This window comes from Dysidea avara, chromosome 4 (assembly GCF_963678975.1).
Source record: "Dysidea avara chromosome 4, odDysAvar1.4, whole genome shotgun sequence".
NCBI lineage: Eukaryota > Metazoa > Porifera > Demospongiae > Dictyoceratida > Dysideidae > Dysidea > Dysidea avara.
In genome coordinates, this window is record NC_089275.1 from 11,944,097 (window position 1) to 11,965,657 (window position 21,561).

The window sequence follows — 21,561 nt, forward strand, 5'->3', positions numbered from 1 at the left end:
GTACACTTTATTCAGTATTGCCATCCCTAATAGATGCAGTGGAACCTCAGCTTTCTGAACTCTTGGTAAAATGAACTGTGGAAATGACTGCTCTATTGGAGTAGTGACTGTTCTACTAGGGTAGTTGAATAATACTAATTACAGTTTTTTAAATGTTTTTTACATTTTGTACAGTTTCAGAGATAAGGACTTTTCAGTCTTATGGACCACCCCTGGTCCAAGGGGTTTGAGGTTCCACTGTACATAGGCACACACACGCATGCACACACATAGACACATGCACACACGTATACAAAGACACACACATATACACACACACATGCGTGCGCGTGTGCGCACATACACATGTACACATACAGACAGACAAACAGATACACACACACAGACAGATACACATATATACCTCTTGTGACCACTCACTAAAGCATTCCAGGCACTGGTCCCCAGAGGATCCACATGGATACCAGTACCAGATCTTGATGGTCCCATCACAAACCATGCACCAGAGAATATATATAACAGTTTCATCAATTATATGTGTACTACCACAAAATATGTAACAGATGTACGTACAATACAACGTTACACTGTTTTAGTTGATCTACATACACACTATTACTAGAGCTGGGCGATATACTGGTATTGGTAGTAATCTGTGATATTTGTTCATACTGGTTTTGATACCACGCACCTGGTTTTTATTTTATTTTATTTTTTTAAAATACCACCATACCATCAGGCACTACAAGTATGGCCTTCCTGTGGCCTTGTTTCATCCCATATTTAGAAGGTAACCAGACATGTAACAATGTTTGTGTAGGCAGGTGCTGATGTAGTCAACTAACCAAAATATGTAAACAAGTTTGTTTGTGGTAATTTGTACCTGAGGTTTGCCATGGGTATTTGGTGATTTTGTTGAGGTAAATGGCAGTTACTTTAATACCAAAGGCTTTTACATTAATACCGTGATATTTAGTAATACTGTGATATTTAGTAATATCATGACACTTTTTATGGAAGGTATCCGTTTGCTACTTTTCAATACCGTCCAGCACTAATTATTACATAATGCACTGTAAGCATGCATGCTACATATGGAAATACTTTTTTTTCTGGAAAATCATTATTACTAAAATTGTAGAAAGTATAAGCTTATATGTGAGATTATAACCTAACAACTTAACTCAAGGATGGCATTAAGCCTCATAAAGATGTTCCTTGGCTAAATCAGTTTATCAAGCAAAAAATGAGACTCCGAAACAAATTATATGTTCATGCTAAACGCACACAAGTAGGATCAGATTGGTCTGCATATAGGCATGTGAGAAACGAGGTTAATAACTTAATGAAAGATGCCTATCATAATTATTGTACACATCTATTTGATGATTCTCATACTAATAATCGTAAAAGATTTTGGTCACTGATTAAACATCAGCGGAAAGACTTCTCCAGCATAACATCCTTAGAAGTTGATGGGCAATGCATTACCTCTCCACAAGAGAAAGCTGAAACATTGAACAACCACTTTTTTACTTTCTTTACAGATGAAAATACTTCATTCTCAAACTTAGAAACCACTTTTCCACTAATTGAAAATCTTAGTTTTTCTACTGAAGGAATTGAAAACATTTTAAACAATCTGTCTACTAATAAATCTCCTGGACCTGACTGTATCCCTAACTTTGTACTAAAACTCTGTAGCTCAATCATTGCTCCAGTACTACAGGTAATTTTCACTCAAAGCCTTAAAAATCAGACACTTCCTACAGACTGGCTATCTGCTAACATTGTACCGATCCACAAGAAGGGTAACAGAAACCTGGCATCCAACTATAGGCCTATTTCTCTTACATCTACATGTTGTAAAGTAATGGAGCATATTGTATTTCATTTCATAATGGAACATCTCAACAACAATAACATCATTAATAAGCATCAACACGGTTTCAGGCCTTCTCATTCCTGTCAAAGCCAGCTACTGCTACTAACCGATGATATTCTTAAAGCTATGGACGAAAAGAAGCAAGTAGATCTGATCTTTTTAGATTTTTGCAAAGCCTTTGATAAAGTGCCACATAGACGGCTATTAAACAAACTAAAGCACTATGGAATTACTGGTAACCTTGTTAAATGGATAGAGCAATGGCTGAAAAGAAACCAACAAGTAACTCTAGAAAATCATGTGTCAAGTAAACTACTCTGGAGTTCCACAAGGAACCGTATTGGGACCTCTCATGTTTTTGTTGTACATTAATGACATTGATGAAAATATTTCTTCAACTGTTCGGCTATTTGCCGATGATTGCGTTATGTATAGGATAATTGATTCCTTAGAAGATTCACTGTGCCTTCAAAGAGACCTCAGTATCATTCTTAACTGGACTAAAAAGTGGCAGATGCAATTGAACATTGACAAATGTGTAGTATTAAGGTGTACAAGATCAACATCTCCCATTAATTATGACTATAATTTAAATGATGAAACTCTTCAATTAACAGAACAACATCGATACCTGGGACTTATTTTTCATGAAAGCATGCAATGGTCGCATCATATTCAAGCTATGTGCATTAAAGCAAACAGATCCTTAAATTTTCTTCGGCGCAACTTAAGTAAATGTAGTAGTAATGTCAAGCAAAATGCCTACATTACCATCATAAGACCATTGTTAGAGGATGCAGCTTGTGTCTGGGACCCTTATCATGAATACTTAATATATGACATAGAAAAAATCCAACGACGTGCTGCAAGATGGGTCCTTTCTGATTTTAGTTGGTACAGTAGTGTGTCAGATATGTTGAACTTCCTTGAATGGCCAACCCTACAAGAGAGAAGACACATTAATAGGTTAAGCCAATTTCACAAAATCGTTCATCAGCTTACTCCTTCCATACAGCTACCATCTTATTTCTTACCAACTCAGTATCCAACTAGACAGCTCCATCAACATCGATTTATAATCCCAGTCAGTTCCACTGTATCATATCAGAAAAGCTTCTTTCCGAATACTTTAAGAGAATGGAACACTTTACCTAACAACTTTATTGAAGAGCAATCCACAGAAATTTTTACCAACCACCTTGTCATCACACAATAAATAATTTTATGTATGCATGTATATGTTAAATGTTTTTTTTTGTCTGTAATTACCTGGGTCAATTATCAGCTGTGCTGTCTCGACCCAGTATATAATCATAATCATAATCATAATGGCACAGGAAAATTAAAAATGATGCCAAAGCAATTTTGGACCTTGTGGCACTTACAAGCTCTTAAATATTGATAAATGTGACCGTCTCAGTGAAAACCGTCTAGTTTGCACAAGCATGCGTATTGAGAAAATTAAAATTTAAAAACAGTTCGTCAAATTACACATGCTACAAGAAAATATGTAAGTTTTTATCGGGCCAGTACTCGAAGAAGGAAGATTCAAATCGATTAAAACCATACACCATCTTATTTGCCTACTCATGGGGAGTTCGAAAATCTTTGCTCATACGGGAATTGTTCATATTTCCTGTGGTGACTGGATTGATTACAGAGACGATTCTAACATTGTTCTTCATTTGTAACACTGTGTAAAGCGAAGCGTAATGGCTGCTGCACTTTTGAGGCAGTAAATGATATATTTTTAATATAAGTTGGGGAGTGCAAATCGTTGTATTTTCGTGGTGACTGGATTGTTGCAGAGGCACTTCTTTTGCTGTTTTTAGTCTGTAGCACTTTGTAATGGGATGAACTTAGCTGAAAGTGAAGCGTAATGGCCACTGCACCTTTGAAGCAGTATTTGATAGCTGGAACGCGCATTCAGATGAAAACATTAATTCTGGCACCATCCTATCTTTTGATGTGGCATGTATGGGTTCACCAGTCATAATAAAAAGTAAACAAACAAGTTTAAGGAAAAATTATGAATTTCTAAAGGGATTAGAGATCATAGAAAAAAGTAGGGAAACAAGGGAGGTCTGCAGATATACTAGTGAACATTTAATTCCTAATTCAGTCATGGTCTTTAGGTAAAGACTGAATTAGGGATTAAATGTTCACTAGTATATCTGCAGGTGTAGGCAACCTCCCTTGTTTCCCTATTTTTTTCTATGATCTCTAATGGAACTTAAATTCCGAATTCTTCCATAAACTTGTAGCTAGTAAACGCAGTACTACAATTGCAAAGACAAGGCAAGTTATTGTCATAATCCACAGTACCTGTAAGGTGGTGTCTTAGCTTCCCCAGCATATCTGAATAGATCATTAGTGAAATAATCTGGTACCTGATAATCATCCAACAACTTGCCTCTCTTTTGATGCTACAAGTGTGAACACAAACTAATGTGCATATAACTTTTTACCATAAAATTATAGAACTAATAACAGTAGCTTCTATAGCATGTCATGAAAAAAAGTGCACATCATATTCACACATGTATGTACAAATATGCTTCTAGTACTGTAGGCCCACCAAAAGAATGCTATATACTATGATGATAATGTACTTGATAACATCACTCTAGTTCTGGTTGCTTTACTGTCAACGAATGATGGACACTTAGACATTGTTATTACTCAACAGACATGTTTCTAGTACTCCTACCACAGTAATTATTATAATCAGATTTACTAACTAACCATCAGACACTCATCCTACACTACACTCAAATATAACTGATTATATGAGGGAAACCAACTGTGGAGTATATTACATGATAATACACTTAGTTACTTTTATATTGATACTCTAGCAAAGTATGTACTAGTCTTGTATATCACAAGGTATCCAGTAAATGTCTAAGAATTTTCCAACCATCTTAAAGGCACATACATTTATACCACATTACACACATCCTCACCTCTCCAAAGGAGCTATCAAAGATATATAATGGATTATCATCCTTAGTATTGTTCATATACCAGGTGTAGTATTTCATCTTCATCTTAACTGAGTACCCCTCATTATCCTCTCCACACTTAAACCTCTGGTTCCTGTACTTCTTTGTCAGTCTCTGGAATAATAAGTAATAGCAAGAGTTCATAATATATATACTAAGGAGAGTATCCTACTCTCATATACCCCTGTAGAAAGGCGTATCGTGAAGTTATGATGTAACACTTCTGAGTTCGCCCGTTTTTCTTTGTATAATTAATGATGTCATTAGTTGAACATGGTATCGATTGAACGCGTGCCTACCAACGTCGCTAGCAACCAAATTAACCCCAGCTCTAAGCGTTTCTCACCCAACTACAATCGTTCCTTCATGGGTTAAGACCGCTTCGTAGGCGTTTCTTACTAGGCCATTCGCGAATACGGCTATCCTGAGCGTCGCAAGTGTAAAACGGTGCTAACGATTCTTGCATTTTTACGGCTTCCTGTACGTCACAAACCACAACATCTTGTCGTTACGTCATAACTTCACGATACGCCTTTCTACAGGGGTATATGAGAGTAGGATACTCTCCTTAGTATATATATTATGAACTCTTGGTAATAGTTAGACTTCAGACCACAGGGGTCTAAGTAATTTAGTAACCCTCAGGCCCTGTAGTAGCGCCTTCGTTTCACTCAGGCGCCACGACACAGGGCCATCCGTTACTAAATTACTTAGACCCCTGTGGTCTGAAGTCTAAGTTATTTAGACCCTTTATGTAGTTGTTGTACCTTAACATTATTGACAGCTGCTTGTGACAGAGAAATGTAGCGTTCATTAGTAGAAACAAGCCATTACTCCACCCGTAACAACAGTTACGGGTTTAAAATTAATTTTCAGGTGGCGATGCGTTGCCAACGCTACCAGTCCGGGTACGTGTAATAAACATGAAAAGGGTCTAAGTAACTTAGACACCTCCAAAATTCACCACAAAAAGGGTCTAACAATACATAATAATAGAAACAAAATGAGGACATTTCAGAGGAGGAATCTTCATAAACAATAAAAAAATGTTATATAAGCAGAAAAGGTTGAACACAGCAGAACCTATGTACAACCTATGATACAACATCCTCAGACTAACCAAAAGTGACATTAAGTTTCACAGCATTGATTTAGTTACTGATAAACAAAACACTACAATGAAATCAAGCTGGGCTATCTACCTTGTAGATAACTGGCTCTGTTTATGAAATGGAATTCACAGCTCATTAATATAAAAATACTTTTAACTTAATGATCATCTACTCCCCTGTATACAGACAGACATGTAACATGTAGACATTTCTTACTATAGGGAATTAGAATTTTTCAACATATTTATTGTTAGCTGGTTGTAGCTACATGAATATGCTGGTTTTTAAATTAAATTATATAGCACTCCAGTACTGCCGACAATATTCCATTGTATAGCTTTCAGACCTGGGGCTTAATTATAAGTCAGTCACTGCCATTCAAGCTAACAGAAAAGTAAATACACACAACGGCTATATCATACACCCATCTTGTATAAAGTTGGCAACTTGCCATTAAATTTCTTTTAATTTATGGTAAAGTGAATCAATAGCTAATTGAATTCTACGAATGGTTGAAATTTTGTTTACCATATCTTTTATAGTTGATGAATTCTGGGAATGAAAACATATTATAGTATACACTGGTTATTAAAACAAAATCATTACATACTCGAAACATCAAGGTATGAATTTTATAAAACCTTTTTCTTGAGTATATACACAACACAACATCGGTGCTATAGTACTAGTAAGACATAGTAAGACAGTTACAGCTAGATGTTACTTAATACTAGCTGCAGTCAGTATCAAATAACAAGAGCACATAGATCTCCATGGCACGAGTTGATACTTACAAGTCATGTAGACACACACTATACTTGCAGCCCATGTGTGACTGAAACAATTCATGAGCATCTTAAATGGAAACTATTGCTACCTTTTGTATGTGCAGTTATGGCATGGCACAAACAGGCATACATGGTATAAATGCCAGACACTCAAAATTCTGTAGATCTTTCGGCCTCTCCCTGCACATAATTCTAGCAATACAAGATTTCTTCACTTACCTCTGATGTCCATCTGTATGCAGCCATCTAATCTTCCTGTGTTCCAGTTAAAACTACTGGTATAGATGGCCTCTCGTAATTCTTTACAAAGTCCTTGTGGCTTGTTTTCCTACAATCCAATCTTTCTACATTGTCTTTAACCAACTCCTTTGCAACTGAAAAGTTACTGGAATAATCCATCTTAGTTCAGCCATATTCACCCCTGAGTTCTGCATGACGCAAACAAACATGTGTCAAAAGCAAGTTGCCTCCAAATTCGGTCAAACAGTTGAAATACTTACTAGATACAAGGTGTCCATATACTAAATGTGATTAATAATATACCAACACATATTTGGTATAAAAACAAACACATTAGCATACATACAAGTTAGGTAGGAATCATGGCAGAAATAATTAGTTTTAAAAAAACCAGACAGCTGATTTTATTCACCAGGAAATTAAAAAAAAGTACTTAGAACAAGCCAACATCAGTTTCTATGCTATCTAGAGCCCTTCAGACATTAGCTACTCACAAATAATTACATCTGCAGTCTTGGTAATTAAGTTTGTGGGTAGCCTCTCCCACATTGTCCTCAGGTCTCTATAAAGAGCATACAATCCTTGTTGACTTGCTCTACACTAACTAAACTTATTACACTATCACACCTTTAGTATCTTGTACCATTTCTTGGAGAGCTTTCGTCTGCCCCTACAGTAATATAGAGTATGCAGTTGACTTTTAGTATTATAGTGGAACAACCCTATTCCAACCATCCTTGGGACATCACTAAGATCCCTTACTAGTGAGTTGTCTTGATTTCTGGTGGTTAAAATACATGTGCAAATGGGATCATGTATAAGGGTCTTCAACTAACACATCTTAGGGTGTAATTTTTAGGGTTTTACATACTAAAAATAGTGGTTTCTGAAATTCCATTACATTATATCTTCACTGCTCACTTTACAGTTTTCTTCCACACAACTGGGAAATTAGTGACAGTACAGAAGTTCTGAGTGACAGCGATGGAATCTTCCAGGTTGACTATAACATACCACCATCTACCTGGTACAAACACCGTCTCCCCAGGATGTTGTAAGATCTGCAGTTAGAGTAATTACTAGTATTGAGACACATGGTTACGGTAGTACAGCTAGAAGTCAGTACATGGAAGCAAACAATAGCCCTGTATACAGAATAAAATTAACAAACCCGTAACTATATGCATTCAATACTAAGCACTGCAATGTGCATCCAACTCTTATAATCTCTAAATAAGGTTTACAGCTACTTCAGCCTTATTAGACCCAAATAATAGCAGTAAAGTATTGAAACTTCTCATATTCAATTGAATAAGTGGATGAGTAGTTAATTATAAGTTGTTTTGTAGAATAAGATCGATCTTCACTTTAATTGACATAAGGGAGATAGTGACAGAAAGGACCAATTTTCATCACAAAAGGCCATAAAGGTTACCAAAGGTCAAATCTGGGAGGGGTGTCAGAGTGAACACGAAAGTGGTAAGGCTTAGCCCTAATAGTCTAGTAGGGCATGTGAAAAAAAAATCACATACTGAGATGCTATTTGGAGGCAGGCAGGCAGGCAGTAGAAAATTCTAGAATAATTTAAAAAAAAGTAGCAGCAATTAGTGCATTTAGGGTTGTACTGAAGGAACTTTTGGGTTCGGTTATACTTAACCAATACTGCCAAGGTGTGGTATTATGAAGCTGGTTTTGGGTGATATTTTTGGCCAGAAAAGCCAAACCTCCATGATCTCTAATATACAGTACTACCATACTGTATGATAAATGTAAGGCACTATCAGGAACTCACAAGAAGATAAAAAATCTGATACTCTCTCCTATCAAAACCCTAAGAACATGGCTTTCAATTTTCTTTTTAATACATACCTGAGAAAGCAATGCAGCAATTAACTCTGTAGTTTAGTTGCATGGATGCATTCAATACTTCTGTTCTGGAGAAGAAATATGCCTTAACTTCTTTTTGTTGACAGCTGATAGATTACAAATTATACTGCCTGTACAACAGCAGTGCATGAAATTCAAATTGGAATTTGGGAAGAATTGGTGAGAGCAGCTAGGCTAGAATCCAAGTATGGTTTACAAAAGCTCCAAAAACAATAATTAATTTTGGTACCCAGTAGTAACAATAGTGTCAAAGCAATGGCGGTTCCAGGATGGGGCATTTGGGGCAAATGCCCCCCCTCGTGGAGGAGCCAGCCATACTTCTGATTAAAATAGCCTTTATGTCAGTCCAAGATCAGTTTATAAACTCATGAAAATATGCACATTTTAATAGCATTTATTGCAAATCCACTTGAAACCAAAACCAAAACCAAAATAGCTCTGAAATTGTCACCCGGCACCTTCGTGTGTACTAAGCGCTTCTTAAAATAATTATTGTGTTGCTGTTTCAGAGCCTTTTAAGACTTCATAACCACCTGAAAAGATCAAAATGACAAAATCAATAGTGAGACACTACTAAGAGGTGAGCTTCAAAAATGCAGCAACTAACAAGAGAATCTAGTTCTCCCCAGCCATCTACTGTTTGTGCCCCTCCCCTCTCCTGGATCTGCCCCTGCAAAGCGACACTATGCTACCTGCTAACTATTATCAAGCTTTGCATCACAGAGTAAACAGTTTACACATGATGACATCACACACGACAAAAAGTCTAATGCTACACTCTTAAGTGAGCACTGGACCTTCCCCAACTGTGCAGCTGCTTTCGTTGATGAAGGCTGACCTTCCCCAACTGTGCAGCTCCTTTTGTTGATGAGGGCTGATCTTCCCCAACTGTGCAGCTGCTTTCTTTGATGAAAGCTGACCTTCCCCAACTGTGCAGCTCCTTTGGTTGATGGGGGCTGGCCTTCCCCAGCTGTGCAGCTGCTTTCGTTGACCTTCCCCAACTGTTCAGCCGCTTTTGTTGACCTTCCCCAACTATGCAGCTGTTTTGGTTGATGAAGGCTGACCTTCTCCAACTGTGCAACTCCTTTCGTTGATGAAAGCTGACCTTCCCCAACTGTGCAGCTCCTTTTGTTGATGAGGGCTGATCTTCCCCAACTGTGCAGCTGCTTTCTTTGATGAAAGCTGACCTTCCCCAACTGTGCAGCTCCTTTGGTTGATGGGGGCTGGCCTTCCCCAGCTGTGCAGCTGCTTTCGTTGACCTTCCCCAACTGTTCAGCCGCTTTTGTTGACCTTCCCCAACTATGCAGCTGTTTTGGTTGATGAAAGCTGACCTTCTCCAACTGTGCAACTCCTTTCGTTGATGAAAGCTGACCTTCCCAAGGTCAGCTAGATGTCGGATGTATTAATTTTATGAACAGCTCATATGAACAGCTAGTATCCCACCCAGTTGTCCGCGCTGCATTAGCTTTATGCAGAGCGGACATCTATATTGATATTACAAAATGTATTTATAATCTCACCACCAGTGTATACTATTACTTGTGGGTTTTGAGTTATAATAAATATTTTCTCAATCATACTCGCCACGGTCCGCAGGAAATACCATGCGAGACTATCCATCAAGGGCTCCACGAAGCTACCATGATTTCAATATACTAACAAGACCACCTACGAGCCATCAGATATTTTCCATCAGACGATTTTTTATTATTTTACAAACCACACTTTACGGATTTAAATTGTAAGTTGTAGAAAAGTGTCTGTACCTCCCGAACGGCTTTTCTCCTAACGGTACACAAGGCTAGGCGAACGCATATTATAACTGCAGTCTATCCTTACCTGTTTCCAAGTATATATGTGTCTCTGTTAGTCCGTCTTCTGTCATCCCCTACAGCTGCATGAGCCGTAAAACTGCCCTCTCTCCGCCCCCACACAAAAGAAATATTAAGGTCTCGCAGGCGCCCATACGGAGGTAGTAGCTAACATCACAGCTAGATAGTATGTTAATAATACATCCATGGATGGTGCTAACACTAACATGTTTATACGGACCTTAACCTTGCATCGAGCCTTCAGAACAGGTGCATAATCTCTATTTTCTCTACAGGGTGAGAAATTTCACTTTTGTGACTACTGATAGTTGATACACAAAATAATATAACGTTGGATGGTACAATTATACATTCACAAGCTGCTACTACAATACAACAATATAGTTCATCAGTTGTGTAGTGACTACAGCAGTAGCTCCAGTTTCCATCATTAGTTAGTCAGTGTGTCATCTAGATAGATTGCTTTTTGAGCTACAGGATAATGGCCGGACGTGGTGAAGTGGATCTCCTTCTTTTACTACTAGTCTCCTCTGAACTAGAACCACTCCTCCTGTGGGAAACATTGTGTGATAAAGGATTGGACATAATACACAGGAGCACATTGAATCCTATCTACAAGGGAGCATGCAACTCCATACACTATACGTACTAACATTACAGGTAATATTTAAACATAGTGTCTTACATCATTTTTATGTGCAACAAGGATACACAGAATGGGCCACTTTTCCATCACCAGGAAGCCAGAAAAACTTGGAATAGTAAACCAACTTTTGACACACTATGGTATGCCATAAAATACATCACTGTGGCTTGTATGTAACACATGGCTTCTGTCTGGCAGCTATTCTTTTGTAAGTCATGTGAGTGTTAATCACTTATGGACAAGGCAGTATGTAACTCCGTAAACAGTAATGGCTGGGAGTTAGTAAAACACGGAATACAGAATAACAGAATTGCGGAATAACGAAATAAGCAAAACTTATCTTTTGCAGATTGTACAAATAGTTAATGCTCTATAGCAATCATACTTTATTTACACCTTGCAACAGCTCTGAATGGCATGCCACACTGATGGATAATAAATAAACAGCAGCTGGGCAAGTATTAAATGGGACGAGCACACAGCCAATCACCCTAGAACGATCTACCTTTGCTAAACTTACTTATCTATACTCCTTAGTTGATACAGCTATAAAACGCAAAGACCTAGTTCTATTCTTAGGTTAAACTAGCTGCCCTTCATGTGCATAGACCGAATTTATTAGAGTCACGCTAGAGTTCAGTAAGTGGCTGTGTGGCTTTAAATGGATTACAAAATTCTTCAGGTTGAATCAAGAGTGTAGGTAAGTAAGTTAGTTTAGCAAAGGTAGATCGTTCTAGGGTGATTGGTTATGTGCTTGTCCCATTTAATGTTCGCCAGCTGCTGTTCTATCCATAGCTGTGGTGTGCCGTGCAGAGCTGTTACAAGGTAAATAAAGTATAATTAGTAGAGAGCATATAACTATTTGTACAATCTACAAAAGATAAGTTTTGCTTAATTCTTTATTCCGCAATTCCGCGTTTTACTAATTCCCGTTATGGCTGTCATGCACTATAATAACTGACCTGAAATTCCTTATTAGGACATTGTATGGAAGTGCATGCTGGAGTTAGTATACATCATGCTACCAGCATGACAGTTGAATGGCATGATGGTACAGGCATATATAGCAAGACAGCTTTTCTACATTCACTATAGTGATATGAGAATACTCACTAATGCCAAATAATTATGGTACTATATTAACAGAACCACATAAATGACAGTATTGTGTGTTTCTGAACTTTTTTCTGTACTGCAGGTTGTGTAAATACAAAACATGAGGTTTGTCATAAAATCTGATTGTAGAGTAAAGCAGTAAGATCATAACAGAGGGTCCCTTGACCAACATTGATCATAAACATTTAAAACAGAATGTGAAAATGAGTCCTGTAGTATGGGGGAAGTAGGATGAGGACACAACTAACTGGGAGCCTTAACAGTGTGGGGAATGAGATTACTGTATAGCGGGTTTTTATTGCGAGGGCTTTAATATTGCGTTTTGGATACTTCGCAATATTAAAATTCGCAACATATTTTATCACATGGAATTTTGTTTACTGGAGGTTTTTAGCTTCTGTAAAATTGCTGTGTTGGAATATTCGACAACAAACCAGGTGCTTGTTTATGTACATAACAGCTTGCTGATCATTTATTACAGCTTGATCAGTTGCTTGTTTCCCTACACAACACATATTTCTTCACCAAACATCGCTGAACATGGCTGCCCTACCCATTTCCTGGGAACATTTTCATCTCATATGCTAACACTTTTAAATGCACCTATCAATGTCAAGCCCCACCTACCACAGGTCAGGCAGAGGTGGGGATTTGCAAATACTAATGACAAATTCCCCACCCCTGGGGACAATTTTGAGCTACAAATCCCCTACTAATTCGTATTATTTATCCTGAGAATCACTAACAATATGGCCAAGTATGGTTATCCGTGTTGCAAATGCCCCTACCCTGGGGACGAGCTTGGGTGACGAATCCCCACAAATCCTCATCTGCTGTCCAACCTAGGGTAGATGGGGCGTGACATTGATAGGTGCTACAACGAGTAATAAATTCGTGCGAGAAATTTAATGTTGCGAATTGGTTACCTTGCAAGATTAAGTGTCACATGATTTTATTTTGCCAGTAAATATGTTCGCAAGGAAAACTGGCTATACGGTAAATTGTTCCAATTGCCATTTGCTCTCCTCTGTGGATGGCCTTGTCTTATACAACAGACTCATTGTGTACATACACACCACAGGATTTACCTATGCCTCAGCAGTCATCACTATCATTATCAGATTCATACTCAGAACAACTGTCACTACTACTAGAACTACTGGAGTCTGATGAGCTGTCTGAGGTGGGTAGTCCATCACTACTTGACAAGTCCACCTTGTCTACTATGGCTACCACTTCATCTCTTCTCCTACAATGATATACAGCATATGTACACACACAAGTTACCATGGGTAAAAAATTGTGTTTACATAACAACTCAATAGTATAGCAGAAATCAGAAGTGGTGTCACTGTACTGAAATAATTAAAGCCACAATATTCTATACTGTTAGCTGCAAATGATGGGACCAAGTACTCTCACATACATACAGGGTGTAATGTACAGATATACTATTACTATTATTATTATTATTCTAGGACCGTGTCACATACAACCAAGTACATACACCAATGTTGCAACCTACCCATTGAGCAAGTATAAACAGTGCCATAGGCAGCACTCAGAGCAGTGTGTGTGTACCAGTGGAAATGATACATGTGCATATGTAGTTTACGTACACAGGAAAGAGAGTTTAACTGGCATCAGAAAACCACAATACTAAAACACAACCTACGCAAAAACCAAGTTAAGTTAGCTATATTGAAAGTAACTATATATTGTAGGTGTGACGTGTCTCTGATGACTCACCAATGAAGTGAGGCTATGCAGAACAAGAGACATGGTGAAGGCACAATTAGCAATTGATCCCAATCAAGCCAATATGGCACAACAGACTCTGCTGTAACTAGAGGCCACAGGTGATGTGCCAGTATATCAGCGGTGTGGCATTGGCACAGTGATCACAGTCTATAATATTATGCATACAGCCATGCACAACATACAGGAGATAGTTACACATTGTTGTATATGCAGCACTGCATTGGCTTCTTGTATAGCTATTACAGACTCACAGTAGAGTAGTAGTTAAGTATTACATTACTCATTACCTTGTTGTTCCAGCTGGTTGTTTATGAGCACATCAGCTGGTATCCCAACTGGTCATCAGCTGGTTGTTCACTGCATGACGCCTGGAGCGCATATCCTGCATACAAAATGCACAGTTACAAACATTTAAACATACTTGTAATGTTGTTTACATGTAAGGTGGCCTCTGGCTCTGCTGTAGTCACTCTGCTGACGTTTACTAATCTTCTCCTTAGAGCAATCTGTACTTAAACAAGGGTGTGGTGCTGGGCGTTATATAGAATTACACGTACGGTAAAGTCATCAGCACGAACAGGCGTACTATTATACGGCTGTGCCTTCATTCACAGGCGAATCTATCCCCGCTTAGTTCATGTCTCTAGGCCTCGTAGTTTTCTCAAACATTATTTATTATTTATTTATTTATTCATTCATTATTAATGATGTAACATTTCGTATTATTCTTAGTACTTGGTTGTATAATTATAAGTTTTGAGTTGTAAACATTTTCTCAACCAAAACGTACACTAATTAAACAATGTAACATCTCTTAACAAACTACCTAAAATAAGTACACAATAGAAAAATAAACATCCGTGATTAGGACAAAGACATCAACACTCCCCAGAGGAGGTTGGACGCGCTCTAAGCGCCACATAAATACATTGCTCTTAATTGCATTCTTTTCTTTGGTATTTCACGTGACCCTCAATAGTCATAGTACAAATTATGGGGTCAGTTGACTGGGGTTGATTATATATTCGGATGGTGCTTCACGTAAGCTTCAAGGTGATGTACTTTGTTTTGTAAAAGCGCTTGGTGATTGGTGTGAAATTAATAAGTTGCAGTTTGGTGTGTAGAACTTCTCCAGATGTCACGTACTTATTCTATAATCAGAACAATGATGCTTTACCAAATTAAACTGAGATCGATGTATAAACCTCTTCAATAAAATGAGTTTCGCATAGTTTGTTTAGGGGCGCTTAAATCGTGTCCGACCTCCTCTGAACACTCCCCATACATTTATCCCTGAAAGAGGAAAATCATTAATTACAACAACCTAAAATTCCAAGTCTTGAAGTGCTATCAAGAGATTCCACTGCACTTCTATCACACATACTGTACTGTAGTAACTGTACACATGTAATACTACTGTAGTAAACTTTAACTCCAGTCACTGTACAGTATGTACTACAGAGTAGTGATGAAACACTGTGGTACAGTGTGTTATGTGAATAATGTATAAAGAGAGTAAATAGTATACTTGTACACCATTTAGGTACTACGTAGGTCTACGTGACATTACAGGAGGATAACTATGTATGAAAAGCTTGGTGATACAGTGTATAAATTATCTTCTGAAAAATCATTTTAAAAAAATTTCATTTATTAAGACGTGACAGCACAAGTGCTGAAGGTTTGTAGAACTCCTGGTCCTACACATTGTAGTGATATTTTTTGCCAATTTTGTAACAGTGTAAGCAGATATGTATACAGACTTTCATATAGTAGGACACCATACACAATACTGTTGGCATTTAGGATATCCACAGTACCTGTAAGGTGGTCTCTTAGCTTCCCCAGCATATCTGAATAGATCACCAGTGAAATAATCTGGTACCTGATAATCATCCAACAACTTGCCTCTCTTTTAATGCTACAAGGGTAAACACAATTAACGTGTAACTGGGCTTATTTTCCTTCAATCCCCAATCTGTCCATATTGCTTTTAACTAACTCCTCTTAGCTCTGCACAAAATGGGGAAAACACACACATGTCAAACAGTGCAAATGGTTGAAATACTTGCTAGTTACAAGTTGTCCATGCACTAATGTGGTTCACAACACAACTTGGGGTACATGCATACAAGTTGGTTTAGGAATCATGGCAGAAAATCAGATAGCTAAAGTACATGCTGTGTGTCTAAAGTACCAAGGTACATATCTACAAAGAGCTCCCTGGTAAGTGAATATATATCCAGCAAAGTGGACTCACCTTGGCTCAACAACAGCATATAGCTGTAGTTGTATGTGAACAGTATGTGTTTCTGTATAGTTAACATGTAGGTCAGGACTCAGTGGTCTTTTATCTTCAGTGTTGAAATGGTACCAAACTACAACTAACCCTGTACTTGTATCTCAGCCAGCCAACAATAGTACAGCTTACAGAACATGTTTAATAGATAGATGGTACAATAGTACATTCATGAGCTGCTACTACAGTACAACAATACACTCTGTATATTCATCAGTTGTGTAGTGACTACAGCAGCAGCTCCAGTTTCCATCATTAGTTAGTCAGTGTGTCATCTAGATGGATTGCTTTTCGAGTTGCAGGATGATGGACGTGGTGAAGTGGATCTTCTTCTTTTATTACCTGTCTCCTCCGGACTAGAACCACTCCTCCTGTGGGAAACATGATAAAGAATTTGACATGTACTTGTTACACTGATGTAATTTTCAAACAGATATTAGCTATGGTACACCCATAAAACTTGCATTGGATCTGCAGTACACCATAGAATACATGCCAAAATTGTACAGTGCCTAATAGTACTGTATTTATAGGAGTACCCAATGACTTGTGGTGCTTGGTACTCTGGAGCAAATTTTGCTTTAAACCAGGCGTGTGGCCACAGTCAGCTGAAGGCAGGCTGTGGGCGCGTGCCTGGTTTACTGAAATTGGTTTTGCTAAAACTGTGTGTCCGCATGTCTACATGTAGGTATGTCTGTCATGAACAAACAGGCTTTGAGCCCCAGAAAATAAACTTTCCTTCAATAAATAAAGGCTGTAAAGCTTAATTTTCTTAACATGCATATAACGATGACTGAAAAACAACGTAACAGGCCTTGTAAGCTATCAGGAACAGCACATCTTCTTGAGTTGAAAGGAGGCATATATCCTTTGTATGCGAACGAAAACATTGTCACAAGGCTTTGCATAGAGAATTTGTGCATGAAAAACACATAGACAAACTATACAACAGTTAAGAAAATGTTTAAAGTTGTTTGCTCAAGTTACGCTTCTTTAGTGATACATAGCAACATATTTGATGAATTAGAAAGTAATTGGTGAATTACAAAATATGTTAATTTTTAGTATATTGTCTGTAAATACATCAATTTTATACTGAGAGTTAAATTCAAGGGATAGTATTTACTGGGCACCTGGTTTTTAGAAGTAGCACAGCATCAACTTGTTGAAATTACTTGTACCAGGAGTACTGATACATACATGTATATAATGTAGTAGGTTGTGTAGCTACAAAACAATAGTGTTGAGGTGGGATAAATCATGCAGTCAAATGCTCTCACAATGTTAATATTAGAAGTACAGACAATTTTAGGAGGTCGAGGGCTCTACAGTATGATGGCAAGCACATGAGGATGGGTTATGGCTCTAGACAAATTACCCCAGTTGCTCTGCACTGTTGTCCTCAACAATAGGCTCCATCCTGTACAAACACATCTGTAGTTACCTCTTCCTGCTCTGCCTGCAGTCATCACTATCATTATCAGATTCAGACTCAGAACAACTGTCACTACTACTAGAACTACTGGAGTCTGATGAGCTGTCTGAGGTGGGTAGTCCATCACTACTTGACAAGTCCACCTTGTCTGCTATGGCTACCACTTCTGGTCTTTTCTCCTACAATGAGATGATATACACGTACAGTACAGTATCATCATAGTTGGGATAGATACTTCAGGAGTAACTAGTTACAGTATTTGATACTTGTATCCCATGTAACTTTGCTGCAGTTACTATTTAAAAGATAACTAGAAGTTATGATACTATTTACAAATGTGGTATCCTCCATCAAATCACCAACAGCTATTTTTTGTTTTCATGATCATTATACGGTACCTTAGCAAGGGGAACACATGTACTTTCTGAACATAATAATTTTGTGGCCATTTCAGTTCAGTTTCTAATGGGCCTTATGCAAAATGCTTAAAGTGACTTGTTGTAATAGCGTGCATTAATTAGAGTGATTTGTGTTCTCTTACAGGCTGCTGTAATGGTCCATCACTGCATCGTTCTGCATTGTAACAGCTGCTCAGGAATTCCCAGCTGTAAAGGAGTGTCTTTTTATGCACTTCCGTTGAACCGTCCCGCTTTATTGAAGAAATGGTTAGTGAAGATCAGGCGACAGAATACTCCTGTGAATACAAATTCATGGGTGTGCAGCAGGCATTTTGTTGGGGGCAAAAAGAATGGAGATGATGTTCCAACCATTTTTTCCTGGACAAAGCCACCTAGGCCCCCACCACGAAGTAGACCAGAGCCATGTTTAAAGAAAAGGCGTGTTCGGAGTGTTGCTAATGAAGAAAATGAATCTGTCATTGGTACACCTCAAAACGTCACCACCACTAAAGCTACTACTAATGCTAGTGTGGCCTGTGATTCTCAGATTTTTCAGCATCAAGAAACTTTAGACCCTGCCAGAAGTATACCTACAAATGTCACAACTAAGAAAGTCTGTTTCTCTGCTGGAGTTCAAGTTTCCCCCATATGCTATAATGAGGGTACGAATACTAATTTTAATTCCTTTTTGTGTAACGCTTCAATGCAAACTGCCAATGAATATTTTACAGCCAATGTTGCTACTCAGACAGAGTGTCAATCTGATGCTACAGATCAAGTGTTTCAGAAGGAGAGTGTTGGAGTACAAGCTGATGAGTTCACCTATCCCAAAAAACATGTTTCTGTGATGACTGAAGATGTCACTAATATAGCTGTACCCTTTTCAATTGATCAAATTAAAGATGATGGCAAGGCCATTAGTTTTTATACAGGTTTTCCATCTTTTGTGTTTTTTAGCCTGTTTTCAGTTTCTTGGACCTGCTGCAGTGTATCTACATTACACAATAAAAGTTTGGAAGGATGGTTGCATAGAAGGACGATGTAGGTCTCTTTCACCAATGAATGAATTTGTGTCGCATCAAGGCTGGTTTGTTCGAGCAAGATCTAGCTAACCGATTTCAAAAATCACAATCAACAATGTCACGTATTATAACCAGCTGGATAAATTTTATGCATGCTAAGTTTAAGGAAGTTCCTACATGGCCAAGTAGACAAGTCATAGATCATTTTATGCCTTACCAGTTTGAGAACTTGTATCCGAGTACTAGATGTATAATAGATGCTACTGAAATATATATCCAGATGCCATCAAACCCATCAGCTCAACAATTAACCTTTTCCAGTTACAAAAACTACAATACACTTAAAAGTCTCATAGTCATTACTCCATCCGGCTCTATTTTATTTGTGTTGGATTTATATAGGGGCAATATTTCAGATAAGAAACTGACTATGGAATGTGGAATTTTAAAACTATTATAGTGTGTTTATACTAGTAGCTCCAGCTCGGTACGCTACGTTTTAAGTGCGTGTATACATTGGTAAGGAAATAACCGTGCTGGGCAAGTTTATACATAAGCACATGATGGCTACAGTATCGTCCTACGAGATTCCCTCGCCGTTTTCAAGCTTGTTTCAAGCTGTTACTGTCGTACAAGTTACCAGCAATCCGTTTGAGGGACAATATGAGTGGCTACCACTCGATGGACAGCTCATTTCAAATCGAACGTGGTAACTGGACTTTGTTTCACGTTTGGCCATGGTAGAAGCCATCGTATTTACGTACAGCAGCCAAGGATATAGCAAGGTTTGTTTCAATTTGTCTACCGTGCCGTGCCGTACCAAGCCAGCATGGTTGAAGTAGCAGGGCCAGGTGAGCCCGGCACGTAACGGTTTGGCTCGGATCGATATCCATTTACACTAGCAAAATTAAGCGTCCCGTGCTGTACTGTGCCCAACTGCTAGTGTAAACCCACTATTAGAGCCAGGTGATTCCATTATGGCAGATCGTAGGTTTACAATCAGTGATATATTGCCACCTGGTGTCAAATTAAATGTACCACCTATGTTAAGCAAAACTGGGCAGTTGACGGAAGAAGAACGAACTACCACAAGAAGAATAGCTTCGGTACATATACATGTAGAAAGAGCCATTCGTTGGATAAAGACATACCACATATTGCACAATGTTCCTAATACTCTGCATAACCAAATAAACCAGATCTTTTTTGTATGTGCCATGCTAACAAACTTTTTACCAATACTTGTAAATGATATAGAACATGAAGATGAACAATAATTTGTCAAAAAACCATTGTATACACTTACAATACCAAACAGTTGTATGATGGTTCACATAAGTAGCTGCTCAGACTGGTGATCTAGTAGAGAAATGCTGGTAGCATAAACTCTTGATAAAAGCTACATAACCGAGGTAGGCATTCCTCCTCCCACAGCTGCTTATCAAACTCTACATTTAATATTTCCATGGACTTAGGGGTCCATACTACAAAGTCACAAAAGTTGGTCTGTGTAATGGCCATTGCACCCTGTATTTGATAATAGTAGTTGTGAGATTTGTCCATAGCAAAAGAGCCATCTTCATTGCAGGTAAGATAAAAACTTTGACAGTGTTGGCAAGCCTCCAGTACAGTTAAATTACTGGCTGAATAGTGCACTTGATCTCTAAAATACCAACCTCTGTTCTGGAACTACTGAACAATACTCCATCTGGACTGGCACCCAAATAACCAGGTTCTCCTATATAAAATCCAGCCTTACGAAGTTTCAAATTTCTGTGGCGCTGTGGTAGGATAGCAACGTCACTTTCACGGGTGCATACGGTAAAGTACCTCACGTGCAATACAATATTGAAAGGAGAAAACTGTACAGCCGTTACAAAGCGCTTACCTCACAAAGTTCTCAATGCTCTCTGTACAAAGTTGACCCCACGCAAAGCGTGTTGCAACAATAACACAGACATGACACAAACCTGTAGTGGTAAGTATCCACATAGAGTTACGAGTACTTATATGGCTTCGGATATTTTGCATAAGGCCCATTGTTCTTTTACTCAAGCTGAGTCAGGATAATTACTTGTGGGTTTGAGTTTTAAACATTTCCTCAACCAAAACTACAGTACATTTTCATTGTCACA

The 21,561-nt window shown here is 38.2% G+C and overlaps 1 protein-coding gene and 1 pseudogene across 2 annotated transcripts in view; both read right to left on the reverse strand.

The window, feature by feature from the left end:
* Window positions 1-21,561, reverse strand: part of LOC136252913 (bifunctional arginine demethylase and lysyl-hydroxylase JMJD6-like) — a 31,074-nt gene that overhangs the window by 2,618 nt on the left and 6,895 nt on the right. The window contains exons 9-10 of one of the 2 annotated variants that reach the window (XM_066045503.1): window positions 18,016-18,185; window positions 16,093-16,942 (exon numbers count right to left, since the gene is read on the reverse strand). In XM_066045503.1, the coding sequence (XP_065901575.1) occupies window positions 16,843-16,942; window positions 18,016-18,185 (270 nt within the window). In that variant the 3' untranslated portion in view covers window positions 16,093-16,842. Of the gene's footprint in view, window positions 1-16,092; window positions 16,943-17,949; window positions 18,186-21,561 lie in introns of those variants that run through there. The other variant, XM_066045504.1, reaches the window with a different exon arrangement.
* LOC136252915 (bifunctional arginine demethylase and lysyl-hydroxylase JMJD6-like) lies at window positions 404-10,868 on the reverse strand (annotated as a pseudogene).